At 47.5% G+C, this 22,477-nt stretch overlaps 1 protein-coding gene and 1 long non-coding RNA gene across 2 annotated transcripts in view; one reads left to right on the top strand and one right to left on the bottom strand.

Moving 5' to 3' along the window:
• Positions 1-17,783: 17,783 nt before the first annotated feature.
• LOC134732047 (uncharacterized) lies at positions 17,784-20,321 on the bottom strand. The gene is made up of 2 exons (XR_010114946.1): positions 20,094-20,321; positions 17,784-19,081 (listed from the first exon to the last, which is right to left on the bottom strand). It is a non-coding gene; the product is annotated as an uncharacterized lncRNA (long non-coding RNA).
• The window catches only part of NAA25 (N-alpha-acetyltransferase 25, NatB auxiliary subunit), an 84,749-nt gene continuing 80,915 nt past the window's right edge, over positions 18,644-22,477 (top strand). The window contains exon 1 of the mRNA XM_055238702.2: positions 18,644-19,328. Within this exon, the coding sequence (XP_055094677.1) occupies positions 19,271-19,328 (58 nt within the window). The 5' untranslated portion in view covers positions 18,644-19,270. The remainder of the gene's footprint in view (positions 19,329-22,477) is intronic.

Here is a 22,477-nt window from a genome sequence, read left to right as displayed (position 1 = left end):
ACATTAGAGCTGGTTCTAGTTTTTGGCCAGGCATGGTGGCTCATGCCTACAATCCCAGCACTTTGGCAGGTCAAGGCAGGTAAGATCGCCTGAGCTCAGGAGTTCCAGACCAGCCTGGGCAACATAACAAAACCCTGTCTCTACAAAAAATACAAAAATTTAGCCAGGCGTGGTGGCTCATGCGTGTAGTCCCAGCTACTTGGGAGGCTAAGGTGAGAAGATTGCTTGAGCCTGGGATGCAGAAGTTTCAGCGAGCTGAGATGGCGCCACTGCACTCCAGCCTGGGTGACAGGGCGAGACTCCGCCTCAAAAAAAAAACTGATTCTAGTTTAGGCAGTAATAAACATTCTTGTGCAAGTCTTTGGGGATATAAGTTTTTATTTCTCTCAGACAAATACTTGGAAGTGGGATTGCTGGATCATATGGTAAGTCTATGTTTTAACTTTACAAGAAACTACCAAACTGTTTTCCGAAGTGATTGCAACACTAAACATTCCCAACAGCAGTGTAGGAGAGTTTCAGTTGCTCCATGTAGTCATCCACATGGTATAAGCACAGTTTGAATAAATAAACAGGAGAATGTCAGTCCTGCCTTTCCCTTGCCTGAGTGACCCAGAAGCTCCTCTAAATTCATAGTTCACAAGTGGGAGGAGACAACAAGGTCCAGGGTAGCAAGGAATGAACTGGAAATAATGATAAGCTCAAATTTCACTTAACCCCTGGGGCGCCTTATTTTCACTGGCCTAAATCCAACAGCAGAAATCAAAAAAGTTTAGGGGTATTTTATTCCTGACCAAAAAAGGCAGGCAAGGCGGGGTGATTACAGTGGCAGCAGAAAGTATTTAGATTAGGTTAGAGGAAGAGCTGCTTCTTGGTTTACCAGGAGTCACCTGTATGAGAGGATTAGATGGAGTTCCCCTCAGCCTCCTTGCACCAGAATCTTTAAAGGGCTTGTTATGAACTTATTTTTATTTATTTATTTACTTATTTTTTATTTTTCTGAGACAACGTCTCGCTCTCTCTCCCAGGCTGGAGTGCAGTGGCGCGATCTCAGCTCAACTGCAACCTCTGCCTGCCCGGTTCAAGCGATTCTCCTGCCTCAGGCTCCCGAGTAGCTGGGACTGTAGGTGCCCACTACCACGCCTGGCTATTTGTTTGTATTTTTAGTAGAGACGGGGTTTCGCCATGTTGGTCAGGCTGGTCTTGAACTCCTGACCTCAAAAGATCGTCCTACCTTGGCCTCCCAAAGTGCTAGGATTACAGGCGTGAGCCACTACGCCCAACCGGCTTGTTAGAAATTTGAATGTCTGGCCGGGCGCGGTGGCTCACGCCTGTAATCCCAGCACTTTGGGAGGCTGAGGCAGGTGGATCACGAGGTCAGGAGATCGAGACCATCCTGGCTAACACGGTGAAACCCCGTCTCCACTAAAATGTACAAAAAATTAGCCAGGCGAGGTGGCGGGCGCCTGTAGTCCCAGCTACTCTGGAGGCTGAGGCAGGAGAATGGCGTGAACCCCAGGGGGCGGAGCCTGCAGTGAGCGGAGATCGCGCCACTGCACTCCAGCCTGGGTGACAGCGAGACTCCGTCTCAAAAAAAAAAAAAAAAAGAAATTTGAATGTCTGCTCAAGGTCAACCTCCTCACTATCCCAGTTCCCTAGTACCTCAACCTCATCCCCAAAAACTCACTAAATTAACTGAATCTGGATTTCTGGTGTCATGGCCTAAATGGCACTTCTGGGCTCTGGCAGAGTTAGCATTCACTGCAGTAGAATTTTGATAAAGCCCAAAGGGAGAGGTGTTGCCCTACCCTTCCCAGCTCAGCCCTACTCAGAGCCCTGCCAGGCTGGGGGAGGGAAATTCCTCTCCTCTAGCCAAAGCTGTCACTACCTAGTCTGAGAAGCCAACCCGACTCCATTCCCCAACACGCCCCCATCCCTGTTCTGAACTGTCTTCTGCCTCCCACAGCCTCAGCCCCTGCTCAAGGGCTAGGGATCTTCCCTGACAGAATGCAGCTTTTCCTTGTGGTTCTAGTTGCCAACCTGTTCCCTTCCTCTCACTTTTACTTCCCAGCAAGCAGCTGCTTAGAGTCATAGATTCCTGGCCCCATGCCTAGCCCGGACACATGGAAGGCACTCAATTTCTACATGCTGAATTACCTCAAGGTGCTGCTTTACAATAAACTCTTTTTTTTTTTTTTTTTAAACAGAATCTTGGCTGGGCGCGGTGGCTCAAGCCTGTAATCCCAGCACTTCGGGAAGCTGAGGCGGGCGCATCACCTGAGGTTGGGAGTTTGAGACCAGCCTGACCAACATGGAGAAACCCCATCTCTACTAAAAATACAAAATAAGCCGGGTGTGGTGGTACATGCCTATAATCCCAGCTACTTGGGAGGCTGAGGTGGGAGAATCACTTGAACCCGGGAGGCGGTAGTTGCGGTGAGCTGAGATCACGCCATTGCACTCCAGCCCAGGCAACAAGTTTTTTTTGAAACTCCGTCTCAAAAAAAAAAAAAAAGAAGGAAAAAAAGAAACAGAATCTCGTTCTGTCACCCAACCTGGAGTGCAGTGGTGCGATCTCGGCTCACTGCAATCTCCACCTCCTGGGTTCAAGCAATTTTCCCGCCTCAGCCTCCCAAGTAGCTGGGATTACAGGCATGTACCACCATGCCCAGCTAATTTTTGTATTTTTAGTACAGATGGGGTTTCACCATGTTGGTCAGGCTTGTCTCGAACTCCTAATCTCAGGTGTTCCATCTCGGCCTCCCAAAGTGCTGGGATTACAGGTGTGAGCCATCTTGCCCAGCCTACAGTAAACATTTAAAGGTGGTTTTTTGTTTTGTTTTTGGCCAAAACCAAATCTGTTTTCATCAAACTGGGTTTTCATCAAACTGGGTTCCTTTCTACCCTCTAGCATTCCATCCTTTGCACTTCTCTCAGCCCTTCGCCAGCTCCCTCTGTCTTTTGAGGCCCCTTCCTGTTGATCTTCCTGGCACTTTTTTGGATGCATCAAGAGGCGACTCTGGCAGTGAGTCCCTTGCTCCCTGGCGTCCCAATAAGCACCCAATCCCAAATATCTTCTCCCTCTCTGCCCATCTTCTCAGACACCTCTGGTAGGAAACTACTATTATTTTGTTTTGTTTTAAATTTGTCTGGGGTAGAAGTACACGCCATAAAGTGCATATATCTTAAGTATATTGTGTAAGGACTTTTTTTTTTTTTTTTTTTTTGAGACAGAGTCTCGCTCTGTTGCCCAGGCTGGAGTGCAGTGGCGCGATCTCGGCTCACTGCAAGCTCCGCCTCCCGGGTTCACGCCATTCTCCTGCCTCAGCCTCTCCGAGTAGCTGGGACTACAGGCGCCCGCCACCACGCCCGGCTAATTTTTTTTGTATTTTTAGTAGAGACGGGGTTTCACCGTGGTCTTGATCTCCTGACCTCTTGATCCGCCCGCCTCGGCCTCCCAAAGTGCTGGGATTACAAGCGTGAGCCACCGCGCCCGGCCGTAAGGACTTTTTAAATAACAGTAACAGTTTTATCAAAGGTATAATTCACATATCAGACAATTCATCCATTTAAAGTGGACCTGGCATGGTAGCTCACACCTGTAATCCCAGCACTTTGGGAGGCTGAGGCAGGAGGATCCCTTGAGCCCAGGAGTTCAAGATCAGCTTGGGCAACACAGGGAGACCTCGTCTCTACTAAAAGTAATAAAAATTAGCTGGGCGTTAGTGTGTGCACCTGTAGTCCCAGGTGCTTGGAAGGCTGAGGTGAGAAGATTAATGGATCCCAGGAGTTTAAGGCTGTAGTGAGCTATGATCACAGCACTGCACTCCAGCCTGGATAACAGAGAGAGACTTTTACCTCTAAAAAAAAAAAATTGGTTTTGGCCAGGCACGGTGGCTCATGCCTATAATCCCAGACTTTGGGAGGCCAAGGCAGGTGAATCGCTTGAGGTCAGGAGTTCGAGACCAGCCTGGCCAACATGGTGAAACCTCGCCTATACTAAAAATACAAAAATTAGCTGGGCATTGTGGCATATGCCTGTAATCTCAGATACACGGATTTGGGAGGCTGAATTAGCAGAAACGCTTGAGCCCAGGAGGCAGAGGTTGCAGTGAGCAGAGATTGCGCCACTGTACTCCAGCCTGGGTGACAAAGCGAGAATCCGTCTCAAAAAAAAAAAAAGAAAAAGAAAAATTAGCCAGCTGTGGTGGCAGGCACCTGTAACTGTAATCTCAGCTACTTGGGAGGCACAGGGAGGAGAAGCACTTGAACCTGGGAGGCAGAGTTTGCCTCCCAGAGTTTGAGACTCCGTCTCAAAAAAAAAAAAAAAAAAAAAAAAAGAAAAGAAAAAAAGTAGACTTCACAATAATTTTTTAGTATAGTCACAGATTTGTGCAACTATCACTGCAATCTAGTTCCTGGACATTTTTTTTTTTTTTTTTTTTGAGATGGAGTCTCTTTCTGTTGCCCAGGCTGGAGTGCAGTGGCGCGATCTCAGCTCACTGCAACCTCTGCCTCCCGGGTTCAAGCGATTCTTCTGCCTTAGCCTCCCGAGTAGCTGGGATTACAGGCACCGGCCACCACGCCCAGCTAATTTTTGTGTTTTTAGTAGAGATGGGGTTTCAACATATTGGCCAGACTGGTCTCAAACTCCTGACCTCAAGTGATCCACCCACCTTGGTCTCCCGAAGTGCCAGGATTACAGATGTGAGCCACCGTGCCCGGCGATCCTGGACATGTTTATCATCCCCAAAAGAAACTCTGCCCATTAACAGTTACTCCCCTCATCTCCATGCCCAGACTGACAATCACCCATCAACTTTCTTTCTTCATAGATTTGCCTATTTGGGACATTTCATATGAATGGAATCATACAATATGGAGACTTTTGTGATGGTTTATTTCACCTAGCATGATGTTTTCAAGGTTCGTCCATGTTATAGCATTCATCAGTACTTCATTTCTTTCCTTTTCTTTCAAATTTTTTTTTTTTTTTTTTTTTTCTGAGACAGGGTCTCCCTCGATCACCCAGGCTGGAGTGCAGTGGCAGCACAATCTCGGCTCACTGAAACCTCTGCTTCCCGGGCTCAAGGAATTCTCCCACCTCAGCTGTCTGAGTAGTTGGAACTACAGGTGCACGCCAGCACACCCAGCTAATTTTTGTATCTTTTGTAGAGATGGGGTTTCCTCATGCTGCCCAGGCTAGTCTCGAACTCTTGGACTCAAGCAATCTGCCTGCCTCAGCCTCCCAAAATGCTGGGATTACAGGCTTGAGCCACCTTGCCCAGCCAAGAATGCTGTTATACACAACTGTATACAAATTTTGCATGGATGTATGTTTTCTTTTTTTTTTTTTTCTTGAAACAGAGTCTCCCTGTCACCCAGGATGGAGTGCAGTGGCGTGATCTCAGCTCACTGCAAGCTCCACTTCCCGGATTCACACCATTCTCCTGCCTCAGTCTCCTGAGTAGCTGGGACTACAGGCGCCCGCCACCACGCTCGGCTAATTTTTTTGTATTTTTAGTAGAGACGGGGTTTCACTGTGTTTGTCAGGATGATCTCCATCTCCTGACCTCGTGATCCGCCCGCCTCGGCCTCCCAAAGTGCTGGGATTACAGGCGTGAGCCATCGCACCCAGCCCTGCATGGATGTATGTTTTCATTTCTCTAGGAGAAATTTCACCTAGGAGTGGAGTTTTGTATTTGTATATACCCCTGTTACCATCACTCAGATCAAGAAATAGAAAATGCCCGGCCAGGCGTGGTGGCTCATGCCTATTATCCCAGCACTTTGGGAGGCCAAGGCTGGCATATCACGAGGTCAGGAGTTCGAAACCAGCTTGGCCAACATGGTGAAACCCCGTCTGTACTGAAAATACAAAAATTAGCTGGGCGTGGCCGGGCGCGGTGGCTCACGCCTGTAATCCCAGCACTTTGGGAGGCCAAGGCGGGCGGATCACGAGGTCAGGAGATCAAAACCATCCTGGCCAACACAGTGAAACCCCGTCTCTACTAAAAATACAAAAAATTAGCCGGGCGTACTGGCGGGCGCCTGTAGTCCCAGCTACTCGGGAGGCTGAGGCAGGAGAATGGCGTGAACCCGGGAGGCAGAGCTTGCAGTGAGCCGAGATTGCGCCACTGCACTCCAGCCTGGGCGACAGAGCGAGACTCCGCCTCAAAAAAAAAAAAAAAAAAAAAAAAAAAATTAGCTGGGAGTGGTGGCGCATGCCTGTAGTCTCAGCTACTTGTGAGTTTGAGGCCGAAGAATCACTTGAACCCACAAGGCAGAGGTTGCAGTGAGCCGAGATTGTACCACTGCACCCCAGTTTGGTCAACAGAGTGAGACTCTATCTCAAAAAAAAAAATTAAAAAAAAGAATAGTTGGCCGGGCGCAGTGGCTCATGCCTGTAATCCCAGCACTTTGGGAGGCCGAGACGGGCGGATCACGAGGTCAGGAGATTGAGACCGTCTTGGCTAACACGGTGAAACCCCGTTTCTACTAAAAATACAAAAAAAAATTAGCCGGGCGTGTTGGCAGGTGCCTGTAGTCCCAGCTACTCGGGAGGCTGAGGCAGGAGAATGGAGTGAATCCAGGAGGCGGAGCTTGCAGTGAGCTGAGATCGCGCCCCTGCACTCCAACCTGGGGGACACAGCGAGACTCCGTCTCAAAAAAAAAAAAAAAAAAAAAAAGAATAGTTTTGCCTGTTCTAGATAGAATGATGCAATATATACTATTTTGTGTTGGACTTCTTTCAGGCATTATCTTGAATGTTATATTCACCCATGTCATTGCATATAACCTTAGTTCATTCCTTTTCATTGTCATGTAGTATTCTTAATAAATTGTGAATATCTTCACAACTTCACAATTTATTAGCCCATTCTACAGTTAATGAATATTTGGCTTGTTTCTAGTTTCAGCCAAGTATGAATATTCTTGTTCTTGGTTAGATATGATGTTAATTTCTATTAGGTATACACCCAGGAGTAGAATTACTGGAATGGGCTATAGAGTTGGCCTTTACTTGGCTTTTGGTTATTAAAAGTTCCAGTCATCCATCTGTACATAAATATCTCTAGCTCTCATGAGTTATTAATATTTATTTAGCCCTGGCTTCTTTTTTTTTGAGATGGAGTCTTGCTCTGTCGTCAGGCTGGAATGCAGTGGTGTGATCTCGGCTCACTGCAACCTCCTCCGCCCAGGTTCAAGTGATTCTCCCACCTCAGCCTCCCAAATAGCTGGGACTACAGGCGCACACCACCACGCCCAGCTAATTTTTGTATTTTTAGTAGAGACGGGGTTTCACCATGTTGGCCAGGATGGTCTCGATCTCTTGACCTCACGATCCGCCCACCTCGGCCTCCCAAAGTGCTGGGATTACAGGCATGAGCCACCGCACCCAGCCCCTGGCTTTTTTTTTTTTTTAATTAAAAAAAATTTTTTTTGAGGCAAGGTCTCACCCAGGCTGGAATGCAGTGATACAATCACAGCTCACGGCAGCCTTGACCTCCTGGTCTCAAATGATCCTCCCACCTCAGCCTCTTAAAGTGCTGGGATTACAGGTGTGAGCCACTGTGCTGGCTCTGGCTTAAAAACCAAAACAATACAGTCTTTTAATTTCTACCTACAAGTTTTGGAATTCCATCTTTTTTTATTTTTCAGTGGCCCCAGAGTGACTCAGGCACTCACTCATTAGCTGGCCATCTGATTACTCAGAGAGGCTTAGATAATTGACACACTGGGAGGGGAAGTAACCAGGCAATAACAGGGGAGTAACCAGGGAATAACAGGGGAGTAACCAGGGAGGGAGCTATTAGGGAAGCAAGAGCAAAGGACAGTGTCTGCCACAGAAGGACATCACGCACTTTTATTTTCTAGATGGAGTTAGGTCTTCCAAGGCGGGCTTTAGACATTCATCTGATTTAATTATTATTATTATTATTTTTGGCACATAGTCACAAGTATATTCATCTCTAACTGGAGAAATATTTGCGAAACCACTGCTAAAAGCCAGTTTCCTAATCAAGGTGCCAGGCCCTGAAACACTCTAGATTAATGTCCTCAGGCCCTGAAACGTTCACATTATTTCAGCAGTTCTGAAGCAAGGAGCAAGAGATGTTGCCAGTTATCAAGGAGAAGAGGAAGGGTGAGGGATGTTTGTGTGGGGAAGGGAGCGGTGGGGGGTTAAGCCGGGAGGAAGAGGCTCAGAGCCGCAGCTGATATCTGGGGACCCATATATATTCATGAGGAGGACTGGGATTGGACCAGAGGCCTCAGAGCATGCTGGGACATTTTCCAGGCTGCCTGGTTGCCAGGCAGAGTTCCCAGGGGCCACCGCTCCCTTCCCCAGGCAGTTTCAACCCTCAGACACCTGCAGGGACCCTCCTAGTGTCTAGAGGAGGAGACTTAGGATCACTTTGTTTTAGTCTGATTTCCCAGGAAAAGCGCTCACTCAGTTCTCTCCCTCAACACTGCCTAAGGTGTGAGGCCGAGCACAGTGGCTCACACGTGTATATATAAAATCCCAGCACTTTGGAAGGCAAAGGTGGGGGGATTGCTTGAGCCCAGGAGTTTAAGACCAGCCTGAGTAACATAGCAAGACTCCTGCCTCTACAAAAAAGTGAAAAAATTAGCTGGGCATTCTGATGTGTGTTTGTAGTCCCAGCTACTCGGGAGACTGAGGGAGGAGGATCACTTGAGCCCAGGAGTTCAAGGCTGCAGTGAGCTGTGATTGTGTGACTGCACTCCAGCCTGGGTGACAGAGTGAGACCTTGCCTCACAAACAGACCAAATAAATAAATAAAAACATAATCTATGGTTCCATTTACTGGGAGAAAAAATCTTTTCTCTGCTGAATTACACTTGGGTCTTTGTCATAAATCAAGTGACTATATGTATAGAATCTATTTCTGGGCTCTCTGTTCTACACATCTACCTGTTTATCCTTATACTGTTTCTCCACAGTCTTAATGAATGTGGCTTTATTTATTTATTTATTTATTTTGAGAAAGGGTCATAGCCCACTGCAGCCTCAAACTCCTGGCTGGATCAAGCAATCCTCCCGCCTCACACTCCAGAGTAGCTGGGACCACAAGGGTGCACCACCACTTCCAGCTAATTTTTTTAGTTTTGTAGAGATGGGGGTCTTGCTATGTTGCCCAGGCTGGTCTTGAACTCAAGCAGTCGTCCTACCTTGGCCTCCCAAAGTACTGAGATTACAGATGTGAGCCACTGCAACTGGCCTTGCCATTTTGGCTATTCTAGGTCATTATCATTTACATATAAATTTTAGAATCATTTAAAAAATTTCCTAGGTGGTTTTAATTCCTTATCTCGTATGCTTTCTCAGGGAACTGGCCACAAAGCAGCACTACCCCCTCAAGGTGACTTCATTCCAAATCAAGGGCCTCATTCTTAGCATCCAGTAGCCCAAATGCAGCTGACAACGTTCTCCCAAGAGTCGAGTAGTTCAGAGGCTGCACAGAGCAAGCCCAGACTCAGATCAGATAATCCAGTCAGCTCTGCAGACTCTGGTGTTGACCTACCCTTGAATAGAGACTAGAGACTGTTCCATGACTAGCCGGAAATGCATATGGAAATTTAATATATGATAATGATGGCATTGAGTGCTTTGTGAAAAAGATGGACTATTCAATAAATAGGGGTTGAGGTCAGGCATGGTGGCTCCCTTGGCTTTGAGAGGCCGAGGTGGGAGGATTGCTTGAAGCCAGGTGTTCAAGACCCTGTCTCTACCAAAATATATATATATATATAAAATACATTATATATATATATATATATATTTTTTTTTTTTTTTTGAGATGGAGTCTCGCTCTGTCACCCAGGCTGGAGTCAGTGGCACAATCTCAGCTCACTGCAACCTCCATTTCCAAGGTTCAAGTGATTCTCCTGCCTCTCTTGTAATCTGGGATTACAGGCGCCTGCCACCACGCCTGGCTAATTCTTGTGGTTTTAGTACAGACGGAGTTTCAGCATGTTAGTCAGACTGGTCTTGAACTCCTGACCTCAAGTGATCCGCCCACCCTGGCCTCCCAAATTGTTGGGATTACAGGCCTGAGCCACTGCGCCCAGCCTGTCAGCCACCGAACCAGGCAAAAACAAAAACAAAACAAAACAAAACAAAAATATGTATATGTATATATATATGTATATGTATATGTATATATATGTATATATATATATTCCCTTTATATATTTATGCAGCTACTATATATATTTATATGACCACCATAGATAGATAGATACAACTGAAAAAGATAAAATTGAAATCCCATCTTATTTATTTATTTGTTTTGAGACGGAGTCTCACTCTGTTGCCCAGGCTGGAGTGCAGTGGCGAGATTTCAGCTCGCTGCAACCTCTGCCTCCTGCGTTCAAGCAATTCTCCTGCCCCAGCCTCCCAAGTAGCTGGGACTACAGGTGCACGCCACCACGCCCAGCTAATTTTTTGTATTTTTAGTAGAGATGGGGTTTCACCCTGTTGCCCAGGCTGGTTGTGATCTCCTGAGCTCAGGCAATCTGCCCACCTCGGCCTCCCAAAGTGCTGGGATTACAGGCATGAGCCACCGCACCTGACGTTTATTTATTTATTTATTTTATTAATTTGTTTATTTTGAGAGGGAGTCTCGCTCTGTCGCCCAGGCTAGAGTGCAATGGTGAGATCTCAGCTCACTGCAACTTCCTCCTTCTAGATTCAAGTGATTCTCCTACCTCAGCCTCCTGAGTAGCTGGGAATACAGGCGCGTACCACCTCGCTCAGCTAATTTTTGTTATCTTCAGTACAGACGGGGTTTCACCATGTTGGCCAGGCTGGTCTTGAACTCCTGACCTCAAGTGATCTGCCCATCTTGGCCTCCCAAAGTATTGAGATTAGTGTGAGCTACCACGCCTGGCCGAAAGCCTACCTTATTATTCATATGGAAATAAATACCAAATGGATCAAAGATTTACATTTAAAAATAAAACCATAGGCCCGGCGTGGTGGCTCACGCCTGTAATCCCAGCACTTTGGGAGGCTGAGGCGGGCAGATCACGAGGTCAGGAGATCGAGACCATCCTGGCCAACATGGTGAAACTCCGTCTCTACTAAAAATACAAAAAAAGTTAGCCAGGCGTGGTGGCAGGCGCCTGTAGTCCCAGCTACTCGGGAGGCTGAGGCAGGAGAATGGCGTGAACCCGGGAGGCGGAGCTTGCAGTGAGCTGAGATCGCGCCACTGCACTGCAGCCTGGGCGACAGAGCGAGACTCTGTCTCAAAAAAAAAAAGTAAATAAATAAATAAATAAAACAAGCCATAAAACTACTAGGATAATAAAGTAATTTACAAAATGATATGGAAGGTCCAGGCATGGTGGCTCACACCTGTAGTAAGCCCAGCACTTTGGGAAGCTGAGGTAAGAGAATCACTTGAGGCCGGAAGTTCAAGATCAGACTGGAGCCAGGCATAGTGGTGCCCAACTGTAGCTCCAGCTACTTGAGAGGTTGAGGTGGGAGGATTCCTTGAACCTGAGGGATCAAGGCCACGGTGAGCCATGATCATGTCGCTGTACTCCAGGCTGGGTGACAGAGACCCTGTCTTTAAAAAAAGCAAAATAAAAATCATTAAATTTTGCATTCAAAATGGGCAAATTTTATGGTATTTAAATTATATATCAATAAAATTGAGTATAAAAATTAATAAAATATAGCTTACACAAACATATTTGCTATGTTTTATTAAAGCATGCAAAATGAGATGTATTTGATTTGGAAAGTGGCCTGGGAGACTTGGCATTCATAGGCCACCTGGCGGACACAATTGGAAGTGCTGAGGCAGACAGCTACTGCATACAACGGATTGAGTTGGAAAGGTTCTCTTAGTCTCATCCTCTCCTTTCGTTTCTTTCTTTTTGTTTTTGTTTTTGTTTCTGAGACGGAATCTTGCACTATCACCCGGGCTGGAGTGCAATGGTGCTATCTCAGCTCACTGCAGCCTCTGCCTCCTGGGTTCACACGATTCTCCAGCCTCAGCCTCCTCCTGGGATTACAGGCGCACACCACCACACCCAGCTAATTTTTGTATTTTTTTTTTTTTTAGTAGAGACGGAATTTCACTCTTTCTTTCTTTTTTATTTTTGAGACAGTCCATCGCCCAGGCTGGAGTGCAGTGGTGTGATCATGGCTCACTGCAGCCTGGGCTTCCTGGGCTTGAGCATGCACCGCCACACTTGGCTAATTTTTAAATTTTTTGTAGAGATGGGGGTCTTGCCTTATTGCCTAGGCTGGTCTTGAACTCCTGGGTTCAAGTGATCTGCCCACCTCAGCCTCCCAAAGTGCTGGGATTACAGGCGTGAGCCACTGCGCCCAGCTCATCCTCTCCTTTTCTTTTCTTTTTTTTGTTGGTTTGCTTTGTTTTGTTTTGTTTAGATAGAGTCTTGCTCTGTCACCCAGGCTGGAGTGCAGTAGTGTGATCTTGGCTCACTGCAACCTTCACCTCCCAAGTTCAAGCAATTCTCCTGCCTCAGCCTCCTGAGTAGCTAGGACTACAGGGGTGCGCCACTACACCCAGCTAATTTTTGTATTTTTAGTAGAAATGGGGTTTCGTCATGTTGGCCAGGCTGGTCTCAAGCTCCTGACCTCAGGCAATCCACCTGCTTAGGCCTCCCAAAGTGCTGGGATTACAGGTGTGAGCCACTGTGCCCAGCCTATACTCTCCTTTTCTAATGGAAATAAGTCAGAACTTGAATTATTGGTCAAAAGAAGACCATAGCTCAGGTTATCCTAACTCTTAGTTGAAGGCGCTGCGTTTCTCCATCTACCTTTAACTCTGTGCCTACTTTGTACTTTAGATTTTCCCTATGCTAACCAGTGTGGGAAATTCCCAGATATTGTTCCTCCCAGGAGACATGTCAGACTTGGGAAAATTTCCTTCCTTAGTGCCCTGAAGTGCCAAGAAGTTATTTCTGCAGGGCTTTTGTTGTTGTTGTCGTTTTGTTTGTCTGTTTTGAGACAGTGTCTCAGTCTGTCACCCAGGCCAGAGTGCAGTGGCATAATCATAGCTCATTGGAGGCTCAACCTTCTGGGTACAAGCAATCCTCCCACCTCAGCCTTCTGAGTAGTTGGGACTATAGGTGTGCACCACTACGCCTGGCTAATTTTCTTATTTTTTTGTAGAGCCGGGGTCTCCCTATATTGCCCAGGCCAATCTTGAATTCCTGGGCTCAAGTGATCCTCCTGCCTCAGCCTCTCAAAATGGTGGGATTACAGGCATGAGAATTTCTGCAGTTTTAAATCAAAGGAGTCCTCACACTAATATGAAAGATAATAATACCTGCTGTTGAGCGCTTTCTTTGTGCCTGTTTCTTTTTTTTTTTTTTTTCTTTTGAGACAGAGTCTCAGTCTGTCACCCAGACTGGAGTCCAATGGTGCAATCTTGGATCACTGCAACCTCCGCCTCTCAAGTTCAAGCAATTCTCCCGCCTCAGTCTCCCAAGTAGCTGGGATTACAGGTACCTGCCACCACGCCCGGCTAATTTTTTGTACTTTTAGTACAGATGGGGTTTCACCATATTTGTCAGGCTGGTCTCAAACTCCCGTAATCTGCCTGCCTCGGCCTCCCAAAGTGCTGAGATTACAGGCGTGAGCCATTGTGCCCGGCTATGCCTGTTTCTTTTCATGGAAGACAGCATTTATTCCTTACATCAACTTGATGAGGTTGGTCATTTTCTTATTATAGTTTCATAAATGCAGAAACAGGTTGGGAGACATTCAGTCACTTGTTTAGGATCACATAGTTGATAAATGTCAGAGCCTGGATTTGAAGCCGAATCTACTTGATTTCAGAGCTAGAGTTGCTGTTTATTCCACCGTCAAAAGTGCAGGATATCAACCATGAAAACTGTGAAATAGGTCAGTGTCCTGTTTAGGATTAGGCATTGGTACATGTCCATCACGACAGAAAAGAAAAACTAGGGCCGGGCGCGGTGGCTCACGCCTGTAATCCCAGCACTTTGGGAGGCTGAGGCAGTCGGATCACGAGGTCAGGAGGACTGAGACCATCCTGGCTAACACTGTGAAACCCCGTCTCTACTGAAAATACAAAAAATTAGCCGGGCGTGGTGGCGGATGCCTGTAGTCTCAGCTACTCTAGAGGCTGAGGGAGGAGAATGGCGTGAACCTGGGAGGCGGAGCTTGCAGTGAGCCGAGATAGCGCCACTGCAGTCCCGCCAGGGAGAAAGAGCGAGACTTCGTCTCAAAAAAAAGAAAAACTAGAAGAATCACTGGGTGGAGACACCCACATCACCACATTCAAGTAATGCAGACCCCCTCCCTGTGTCTTTAGCTATTCAGGCACAAAGCACCCAGGTGTCTCACTGCCCTTTAGGGAAAACATTTCTTCTTCCTCTTCCTCTCCCTCTTCCTCTTCCTCTTCCTCTCCCTCTTCCTCTTCCTCTTCCTCTCCTTCTCCTTCTCCTCCTTCTCCTCCTCCTTCCCCTCCTCCTCCTCCTCCTCCTCTTCCTCTTCTCCTTTTCCTTTTCCTTCTCCTTCTCTTCTCCTTCTGCCTCTTCTTCTTCTTTTTTGGTGGTAGGGGGACAGAGTCTTGCTCTGTCACCAGGCTGGAGTGCAGTGGCATGATCTCGGCTCACTGCAACCTCTGCCTCCTGGGTTCAAGCGATTCTCCTGCCTCAGCTTCCCAAGTAGCTGGGATTAGAGGTGTGGGCCACCACACTTGGCCAATTTTTGTATTTTTAGTAGAGATGGGTTTTTGCCATGTTGGCCAGGCTGGTCTCAAACTCCAGACGTCAAGTGATGCACCTGCCTCGGCCTCTCAAAGTGCTGAGATTACAGGTATGAGCCACCGCACCCGGCCAGGGAGAACGTTTCTCACCAGAGAATATGTTACCAAATGAAGAGTGTATGCCCCTCCTCTAAGTTGAGAAAATGGAAACCACTACTTAATGAGCACCTGCTGTATACCAAGCACTTTTCCATAATATCATCTCTAAGAGCTCCAAGTTCTGAATTGTACAGCAAGGATGGGCTTTTGGCTTCCTCAGAGGTCATCTTGTTACCCGAAAAGATTCAGGCCTGCCAAAGGCTGTGGAAGCTGCCTCCAGCGGCAGGTAAGGACAGGCCCAGAGCTGAGCGAGTCACTGCTTCATTCTTAGGTTCTGAGGACAAGCAGTAGGAATGGGAAAAGAGAACAACCAATTAATCCTACTTGGATGCTAAACAGTCTTTCAGAGTGGAGGGAAATATATCCCACTAAGGGTGGTGACCTAAGACTCTAGAGGCCTCTGCTAGGTAGGTCCATATGACACTCTGGTCTTGCCAAGTTCAGGGAGCTGGGTGCCAAGTCTATCAGCGTTCCTCTGGGGCCAGGCCAACAAAGGTAGCCTAAGAACATGGCTGAGTAACCCGAGCCTTGGTTAGGAGCCTCGTAAGTGCTCCCCTTAAAGGTGCTGTATTTTTCCATTCCTGGGAAATTCTTAAATCTCAGGTGACTCATCATCTCTTTCGCTTGCACCAAAGGTGAACGCCAGCTCTCCTCCCTCCTTTTCCCTGTCCAAGCCCAACCTCAGCAGGGTCATACACCATCTCTGAGTGATCCTGGGGTCAGCTCGCCTGAGGCATCTGCCCTTCATTGTTGCTGCTTAGCATGATTTGGGGGGCGTGGAGTTTCCTCTAGGGCAGGGTTGCCCGATTTAGCAAATACAAATACAGGACACCCAGTTAAATTTGAATTTAAGATGAACAGTGAATGTATGTATGTATGTCTCAAATATTTTGTTGTACTTTGCCTGATAGCTTCATCCTGGGAGTCTTTGTTTGTTTTTAGAGAGTCAGGGTCTCGCTCTGTCACCCAGGCTGGAGTGCAGTAGTGCAATCATAGCTCAATACAGCCTCAAACTCCTGGGCTCAAATGATCCTTATCCAGGGAGTATTTATTTATTTATAATTTTTTTTGAGACAGAGTCTCCCTCTGTTGCCCAGGCTGGAGTGCTGTGTTGCAATCTTGGCTCTGCAACTTCCACCTCCTGGGCTCAAGTGATTCTCGTGCCTCAGCCCCCTGAGTAGCTGGGATTACAGGTGCGCCCCACCCTGCTCAGCTAATTTTTTTTTTTTTTTTTTTTGGGAGACGGAGTCTCTCTCTATTGCCTAGGCTGGAGTGCAGTGGCACGATCTCGGCTCACTGCAAGCTCTGTCTCCTGGGTTCACGCCATTCTCCTGCCTCAGCCTCCCGAGTAGCTGGGACTACAAGTGCCCGCCACCACGTCTGGCTAATTTTTTTGTATTTTTAGTACAGACAGGGTTTCAGCATGTTAGCCAGGATGGTCTCGATCTCCTGACCTCGTGATCTGCCCATCTTAGCCTCCCAAAGTGCTGGGATTACAGGCGTGAGCCACTGTGCCCGGCCGCTCAGCTAATTTTTGTAATTTTAGTAGAGATGGGGTTTTGCCATGTTGCCCAGGCTGGTCTCGAACTCCTCTCCTCAAGTGATCCTCTCGCCTAGACCTCCCTAAGTGCTTGGATTACAGGTGAGAGTCATCATTCGCGACCTCCGGAGTATTTAAATGCCTTCCTTTTTTTTTTTTTTGAGACGGAGTCTTGCTCTGTTGCCCAGGCTAGAGTGCAACAACGTGATCTTGGCTCACTGCAACCTCCACCTCCCAGGTTCAAGCCTCAGCCTCCCGAGTAGCTGGGATTACAGGCACGTGCCACCACGCCTGACTAATTTTTTGTATTTTTAGTAGAGATGGGGTTTTACCACGTTGCCCAGGCTGGTCTCAAACTCCTGACCTCAGGTGATCCACCCACCTCGGCCTCACAAAGTGCTGAGATTACAGGCACGACCCATTGCACCCGGCCTATTTATTTATTTATACAAGAGTCTTGCTCTGTTGCCCATGCTGGAGTGCAATGGCACAATCTTGGCTCACTGCAACCTTTGCCTACTGGGTTCAAGCGATTCTCCTGCCTCAGCCTCCCAAGTAGCTGGGATTACAGGCTCACACTACCACGCCCAGCTAATTTTTGTATTTTTAGCAGAGAAGGGGTTTTATCATGTTGTCGAGGCTTGTCTTGAATTCTGACCTCATGTGATCCACCCACTTTGGCCTGCCAAAGTGGTGGGATTACAGGGGTAAGCCACCAAGCCAGCCTTACCACACTATTTAAAATTACCTCCCTCTCTCACTGTCCCCCTTTCCTGCTTTATTTTTCTCAGTAGCATTTATCACTATGTAATAGGCTATCTACTTATTTATTGTCTGTCTCCCTCACTACAAATAAAAGCTCCATTAAGTCTCCATCTATTTTATTTATTGATGTATCCTCTGTGCCTAAAACAAGAGTATGTCAAATAATAGGCACTCAATAACTCAGTGTTGTATGATACATCTATCTGTAAAAAGAGAGGTAATAATAGGATCTACCTCCCAGGGAAATACGATGACAGTTATGAAAATTAAATGAGAGAATAAATGTAAAGACCTTGCATTTAAATACTCTAGGCAGATACTGAGTAAGTATTCATCTAGGATGCTTCTTTGTTGGCTGAGTCCTGGGAGAAGGGTGTGTGGCAGGCCAGGTCTCACTAACACAGGCCTCCATAACAACTGTTTCAGTACTGACTGAGTGGTTAAGTTAGATATTAAAAGCTAAAAAAAGCCAGTGCCCTTATACAAAGGCTGGAATGTAACAAAAGCCCACCAAGAGTTTTGCCTAGGCCTTTCCCTGGCCTTAAAGCATGACAAAATAACGAAAGAATTCCTAACAGGACGCATTTAGGATTAAACAAATTTTATTGGGGATCTGAAGTAACTCCCAAACCTCCATGATTTAGCAGGAGGCAAGATAAGCGTAATCACCCCAGCACCTATTGCCATTTAGATTAAGTAAATTTACTGAGGCTTCAAAGGAAGGTCTTCAGGACTCAAACCTTAGTTATAGACTAAAGTGAGTTAATCAATTATTATTATTATTATTTTTTTTTGAGACGGAGCCTTGCTCGCCCAGGCTGGAGTGCAGTGGCGGGATCTCGGCTCACTGCAAGCTCCGCCTTCCAGGTTCACGCCATTCTCTTGCCTCAGCCTCCCTAGTAGCTGGGACTACAGGCGCCCTCCACTGCGCCCAGCTAATTTTTTGTATTTTTAGTAGAGATGGGGTTTCACCGTGGTCTCGATCTCCTGACCTCGTGATCCGCCCCCCTCAGCCTCCCAAAGTACTGGGATTACAGGCATGAGCCACCGCGCCCGGCGAGTTAATCACGTATGTCTTTAGATGAATGCACATTTACACGTAGACATATAGCTTAGAAGGTATATAAGCTGTGGAAAGCTTTGTAATTTTAAGTTGGTCTGATGATAATTTCCAGGCCTTCTCCCTGTAACTGGTTGCAGAAATAAAAACTCGCTTCCTCTCCAGTTCATCTGCATCTCCTTACTGGACCAGGAGAAATAGCAGCCTGATGCTCAGTTTGGTCCAGGAACAGGTGGTGGAGGGCTCTCGAACTTTTTTTTTTTTTTTTTGAGACGGAGTCTTGCTCTGTCACCCAGGCTGGAGTGCAGTGGCGCGATCTCGGCTCACTGCAAGCTCCGCCTCCCGGGTTCATGCCATTCTCCCGCCTCAGCCTCCCGAGTAGCTGGGACTACAGGCGCCCGCCACTGCGCCCGGCTAATTTTTGGTATTTTTAGTAGAGATGGGGTTTCACCGTGTTAGCCAGGATGGTCTCGATCTCCTGACCTCGTGATCCGCCCGCCTCGGCCTCCCAAAGTGCTGGGATTACAGGCTGAGCCACCGCGCCCGGCTCTCTCGAACTTTTTTGGCAGATTTTTGCTGTTGATCAGCCGCGCTTCCCCAACTTTCCCCTGGGTCTCTCTCCTCCAGGAGTTTCTGATTCCTCTGCAATTAATCACAGCAAAGTCTAGCTGGTTCTTCAGGACAGAGAATAAATAGGATAAACAGGAGCAGCCGAACCCTAACTTTGAGAGCTTTCTCCCCTCTTCTCCTCACTTCCCAGTCAGTGACTCGGAAGATTTTAACAGCAACAGCTTCCTCCTCTTGCCAGCTTGATCCCACCTGCTAAGTGAAGGAACAGCGTTTAAAGAGGTGGCAGTCGGCAAGAGTGGATGCTTCCCTTTCCGCGCAGGCGCATTCAGTCGCAGCACCGCGACTATCGTGACAGACAAGCGAGATTGACGCTGGCCCTTTAATAGCCCTTTCCCGGGGTCCTGCCCCGCGCGTGCGCACTGTGGTTCTGCGCTTGTCATCATGGCGACGCGGGGCCATGTGCAGGACCCTAACGACAGGCGCCTCCGGCCCATTTACGGTGAGTGCCTTGGACCAGCCCGCTCACCAGCCCGACGCGCCGAGGGCTGCCGAGGCTGGGGCGAAAGACCAGGAGGGGTGCTGAAGGCCGGCGCGCGGGCCGGGCAGGCGCAGGGGGCGGGCCGCGCGGGCCACTAGGCCGCAGCCGCGGGCCTCGCGTAGGCGCCGGCCCAACCTTCCTCAGCCCTGAGGTGGTAGCGGCGCGGTCTGGGCAGCAGCTGGTCGGCAGAGCTGGCCTGCCTGGCAGGCCCCGTGGGACGCGTGGTTCTGCAGACACCTGCGCTACCCGCAGGCTGCATCGTTACCACCGCTCCTAGGGAGACCAGAGATCTCCCCGAAGGTGGAAGCCGGCTCCGGCACGAGGGTGGGACGCCCTGCCTGAGGGAAGATTCCCTACCAGAGATTTTTTTTTTATTTACGGGAATTGGGCCTAGAGGGTTGCCTGACTAGGTGGGCTTCGGTGCACAGGAGAAACTGAGGTCCGGAGTGGGGAAGGGGCAAGGTCACCCAGATCGAGTCAGGAGCAGGCCCGAGAGTCCAGGCTCCCAATCCAGAGCTGTTGGGTGGAGAAGCAGCTGCTCTGGTCACACGTGGGAGGCGGGGGGAGGGGGTCTTGGGCCCAAAATAGCGGTGAAGAGATTGTGATAGCTCGTGTCAGAGGGGCATGCAGAGCTACTGGAGGGCTTCTCCTTTCTGCAGCTTCTCTATGGTTTTCTCTGCAGCTTTCCTCCCCTGTGCTAAGCAGATCCCTCTCCACAACTCTTACCTCAACCCGTAGACTTGAAGACCTTGATGTCATCCATTTACCCTGGTAGTGAAAAATCACAGATTGAGTTTGGGAGAAATCCTTTTCCAATAACCGAGATGTGTAATTGGATTGGTCCTTTTTGCATTTCCTTTCCTCTTAGATGGTTTTATGATCTTGGTCTATCTCACTTAATGGTGAGGAAGCTTCAAGGTCAGTGGTTTTTACACAAGTAGACATCGTATTTGTAGACCTCGTGTGGATGTTACTAAATTGGAGACTTCTCTCCATGGCGGGAATCGTTTTGGGGGGCGGGGCGGTGGTTAACTTTGTTTCTGGCCACAGTCCGGCTTTTATTTCATAATTTGTGTGATTTTTTACTCTCACATCTCATTTGATTTTAGCAACAATCCTATAGCTAAGGTTTATAGATGACTCATTATGACAGTCACTGGCCTTGGCCTTTTATATGGGTTATCTAATATAATCTTCACCCATTCTCAAGAGGTGGGTATTGTTTTTTCCTGCCCCTGAACCCTTTAACAACAACAACAACAACAACAACAAAAACAGATGAGGAAACTGAGGCTTTATTGATGTTGTGTAATTTATCTAAGGCCACTCAGCTAGTATTTCTTGGAGGTGGAATTTGAAACCCTGTGGACTGTTTCAGGCTCACCTTTTTTTCTTTTGAGATGAATCTCACTCTGTCATCCAGGTTGGAGTACAGTGGCACAATCTCAGTTCACTGCACCCTCTGCCTCCCAGGTTCAAGCAATTCTCCTGCCTCAGCCTCCTGAGTAGCTGAGATTACAGTTGAATGCCACAGAGCCCAGCGAACTTTCATGTTTTTAGTAGAGACAGGAGTTTACCATGTTGGCCAGGCTGGACTCGAACTCTTGACCTACTCAGCCTCCCAAAGTGCTGGGATTACAGGTGTGAGCCACCATGCCTGGCTCCAGGCTCACCGTTTTTTTTGTTTTTTTTTTTTTTTTGGAGACAGTCTCGTTCTGTCATCCAGGCTGGAGTGCAGTTTCACAATCACAGTGCACTGCAACCAGCCTCCGCCCCTTGGCTTCAAGTGATTCTCCTGCCTCAGCCTCCTGAATAGCTGGGAGTACAGGTGCCCACTACCATGCCGGCTAATTTTTGTATATATTGTAGAGAATGGGTTTCGTCATGTTGCCGAGTCTAATCTAAAACTCCTGAGCTCAAGCAGTCCTCCTGCCTCGGCCTCCCAGAGTGCTGGGATTACAGGTGTGAGCCACTGCGCCTGGCCCAGGCTCACCTTCTTAACCATTGTGCTAGAAACCACCTCACTTTGAGCTGAAGACACTGATTTGCCTGAGGTCATGCAGATGGTAAGTGGCAGAGAAAGGACTCTGATTTCCTATTTCCCCGGGGCTGCATATTCTCACGCCCTTGCCCTCCAGTGTATATTTTCAGAGGGCAGAGATAATATATACAAGGTGGGTGATGGAAGGTGAGAACTGAATCCAGGGTTCATAGTTTGTGACTCGTTACAGCTTTGTGCAGCAGCTGCCTGCAGACTTTTTTTTTTTTAAACTAAAAAGACTCAATACTTTCAAGAATAATTTGATTTTTAAAATTGTTCTTGAGGACCAAAGATAATTTCTTTGGTACCATAGTTATTTAGAATTAATAGTGTTTTGACGTCCAGTGGGAAACACTATGTCCGTTTCACATCACTAAACATCAGGATATATTAACAAGTTATATTCTCAAAACTGAAGTCAGAATTATGTAGCTTTTGTTACATGTACATGGGAAGAGGATTAGAAGAGGCTTTCTTCAGGAATTCTAAGGCGATTAGTATAAACTGGCAGGACTAGGAAAAGAACAGTACAGACTGTCAGTGAATTCAGCACTTAAGCACATTTGACTTTTGAACTCCACACTTTTGTTGTTTAAATACATTAGTACCCCCAAACAACTATGGTTCCTTGAATTCAGACATTCTGACAAATGAATAAACTCATCTATGGTGGTACTTGCCCACCAGCCAAAAATTCAACAACTATCAGCATTAATTAGTGTTTACTGGTGGGCTAACTGCCCTATTAGGTAGGTAAGGTTATTGTGATCAAACTGAAGCCTAGAGATTAACTTGCTCAAGGTTGTAGCTACCAAGTTGTAGAGCTGGGATTCGAACATAGGCATTCTCACTGAGAGCTCAGCTTTTCACCAAGTTCAGATTCAGTAGCATCACTGTCTTTGTACAACAGTATTTGTACTGCCAAGGTTTCAGGATTTATTTTACAATTGTGTTGGAAACCTTGCTTGGAGCCTCAGCTCTTGCTGGAATTCATTGAGGGTATACATGGACAGGGCTATGAGGTGATAAATTGTGGTGGGTTGAAATTTTACTGGTGGTGTCTAGGGTT

Source organism: Symphalangus syndactylus, chromosome 13 (genome assembly GCF_028878055.3).
Source record: "Symphalangus syndactylus isolate Jambi chromosome 13, NHGRI_mSymSyn1-v2.1_pri, whole genome shotgun sequence".
In the NCBI taxonomy this organism is placed as follows: domain Eukaryota; kingdom Metazoa; phylum Chordata; class Mammalia; order Primates; family Hylobatidae; genus Symphalangus; species Symphalangus syndactylus.
The sequence above is the reverse complement of the archived record's forward strand: the minus strand, read 5'-3'. Positions and strand labels throughout refer to the sequence as shown.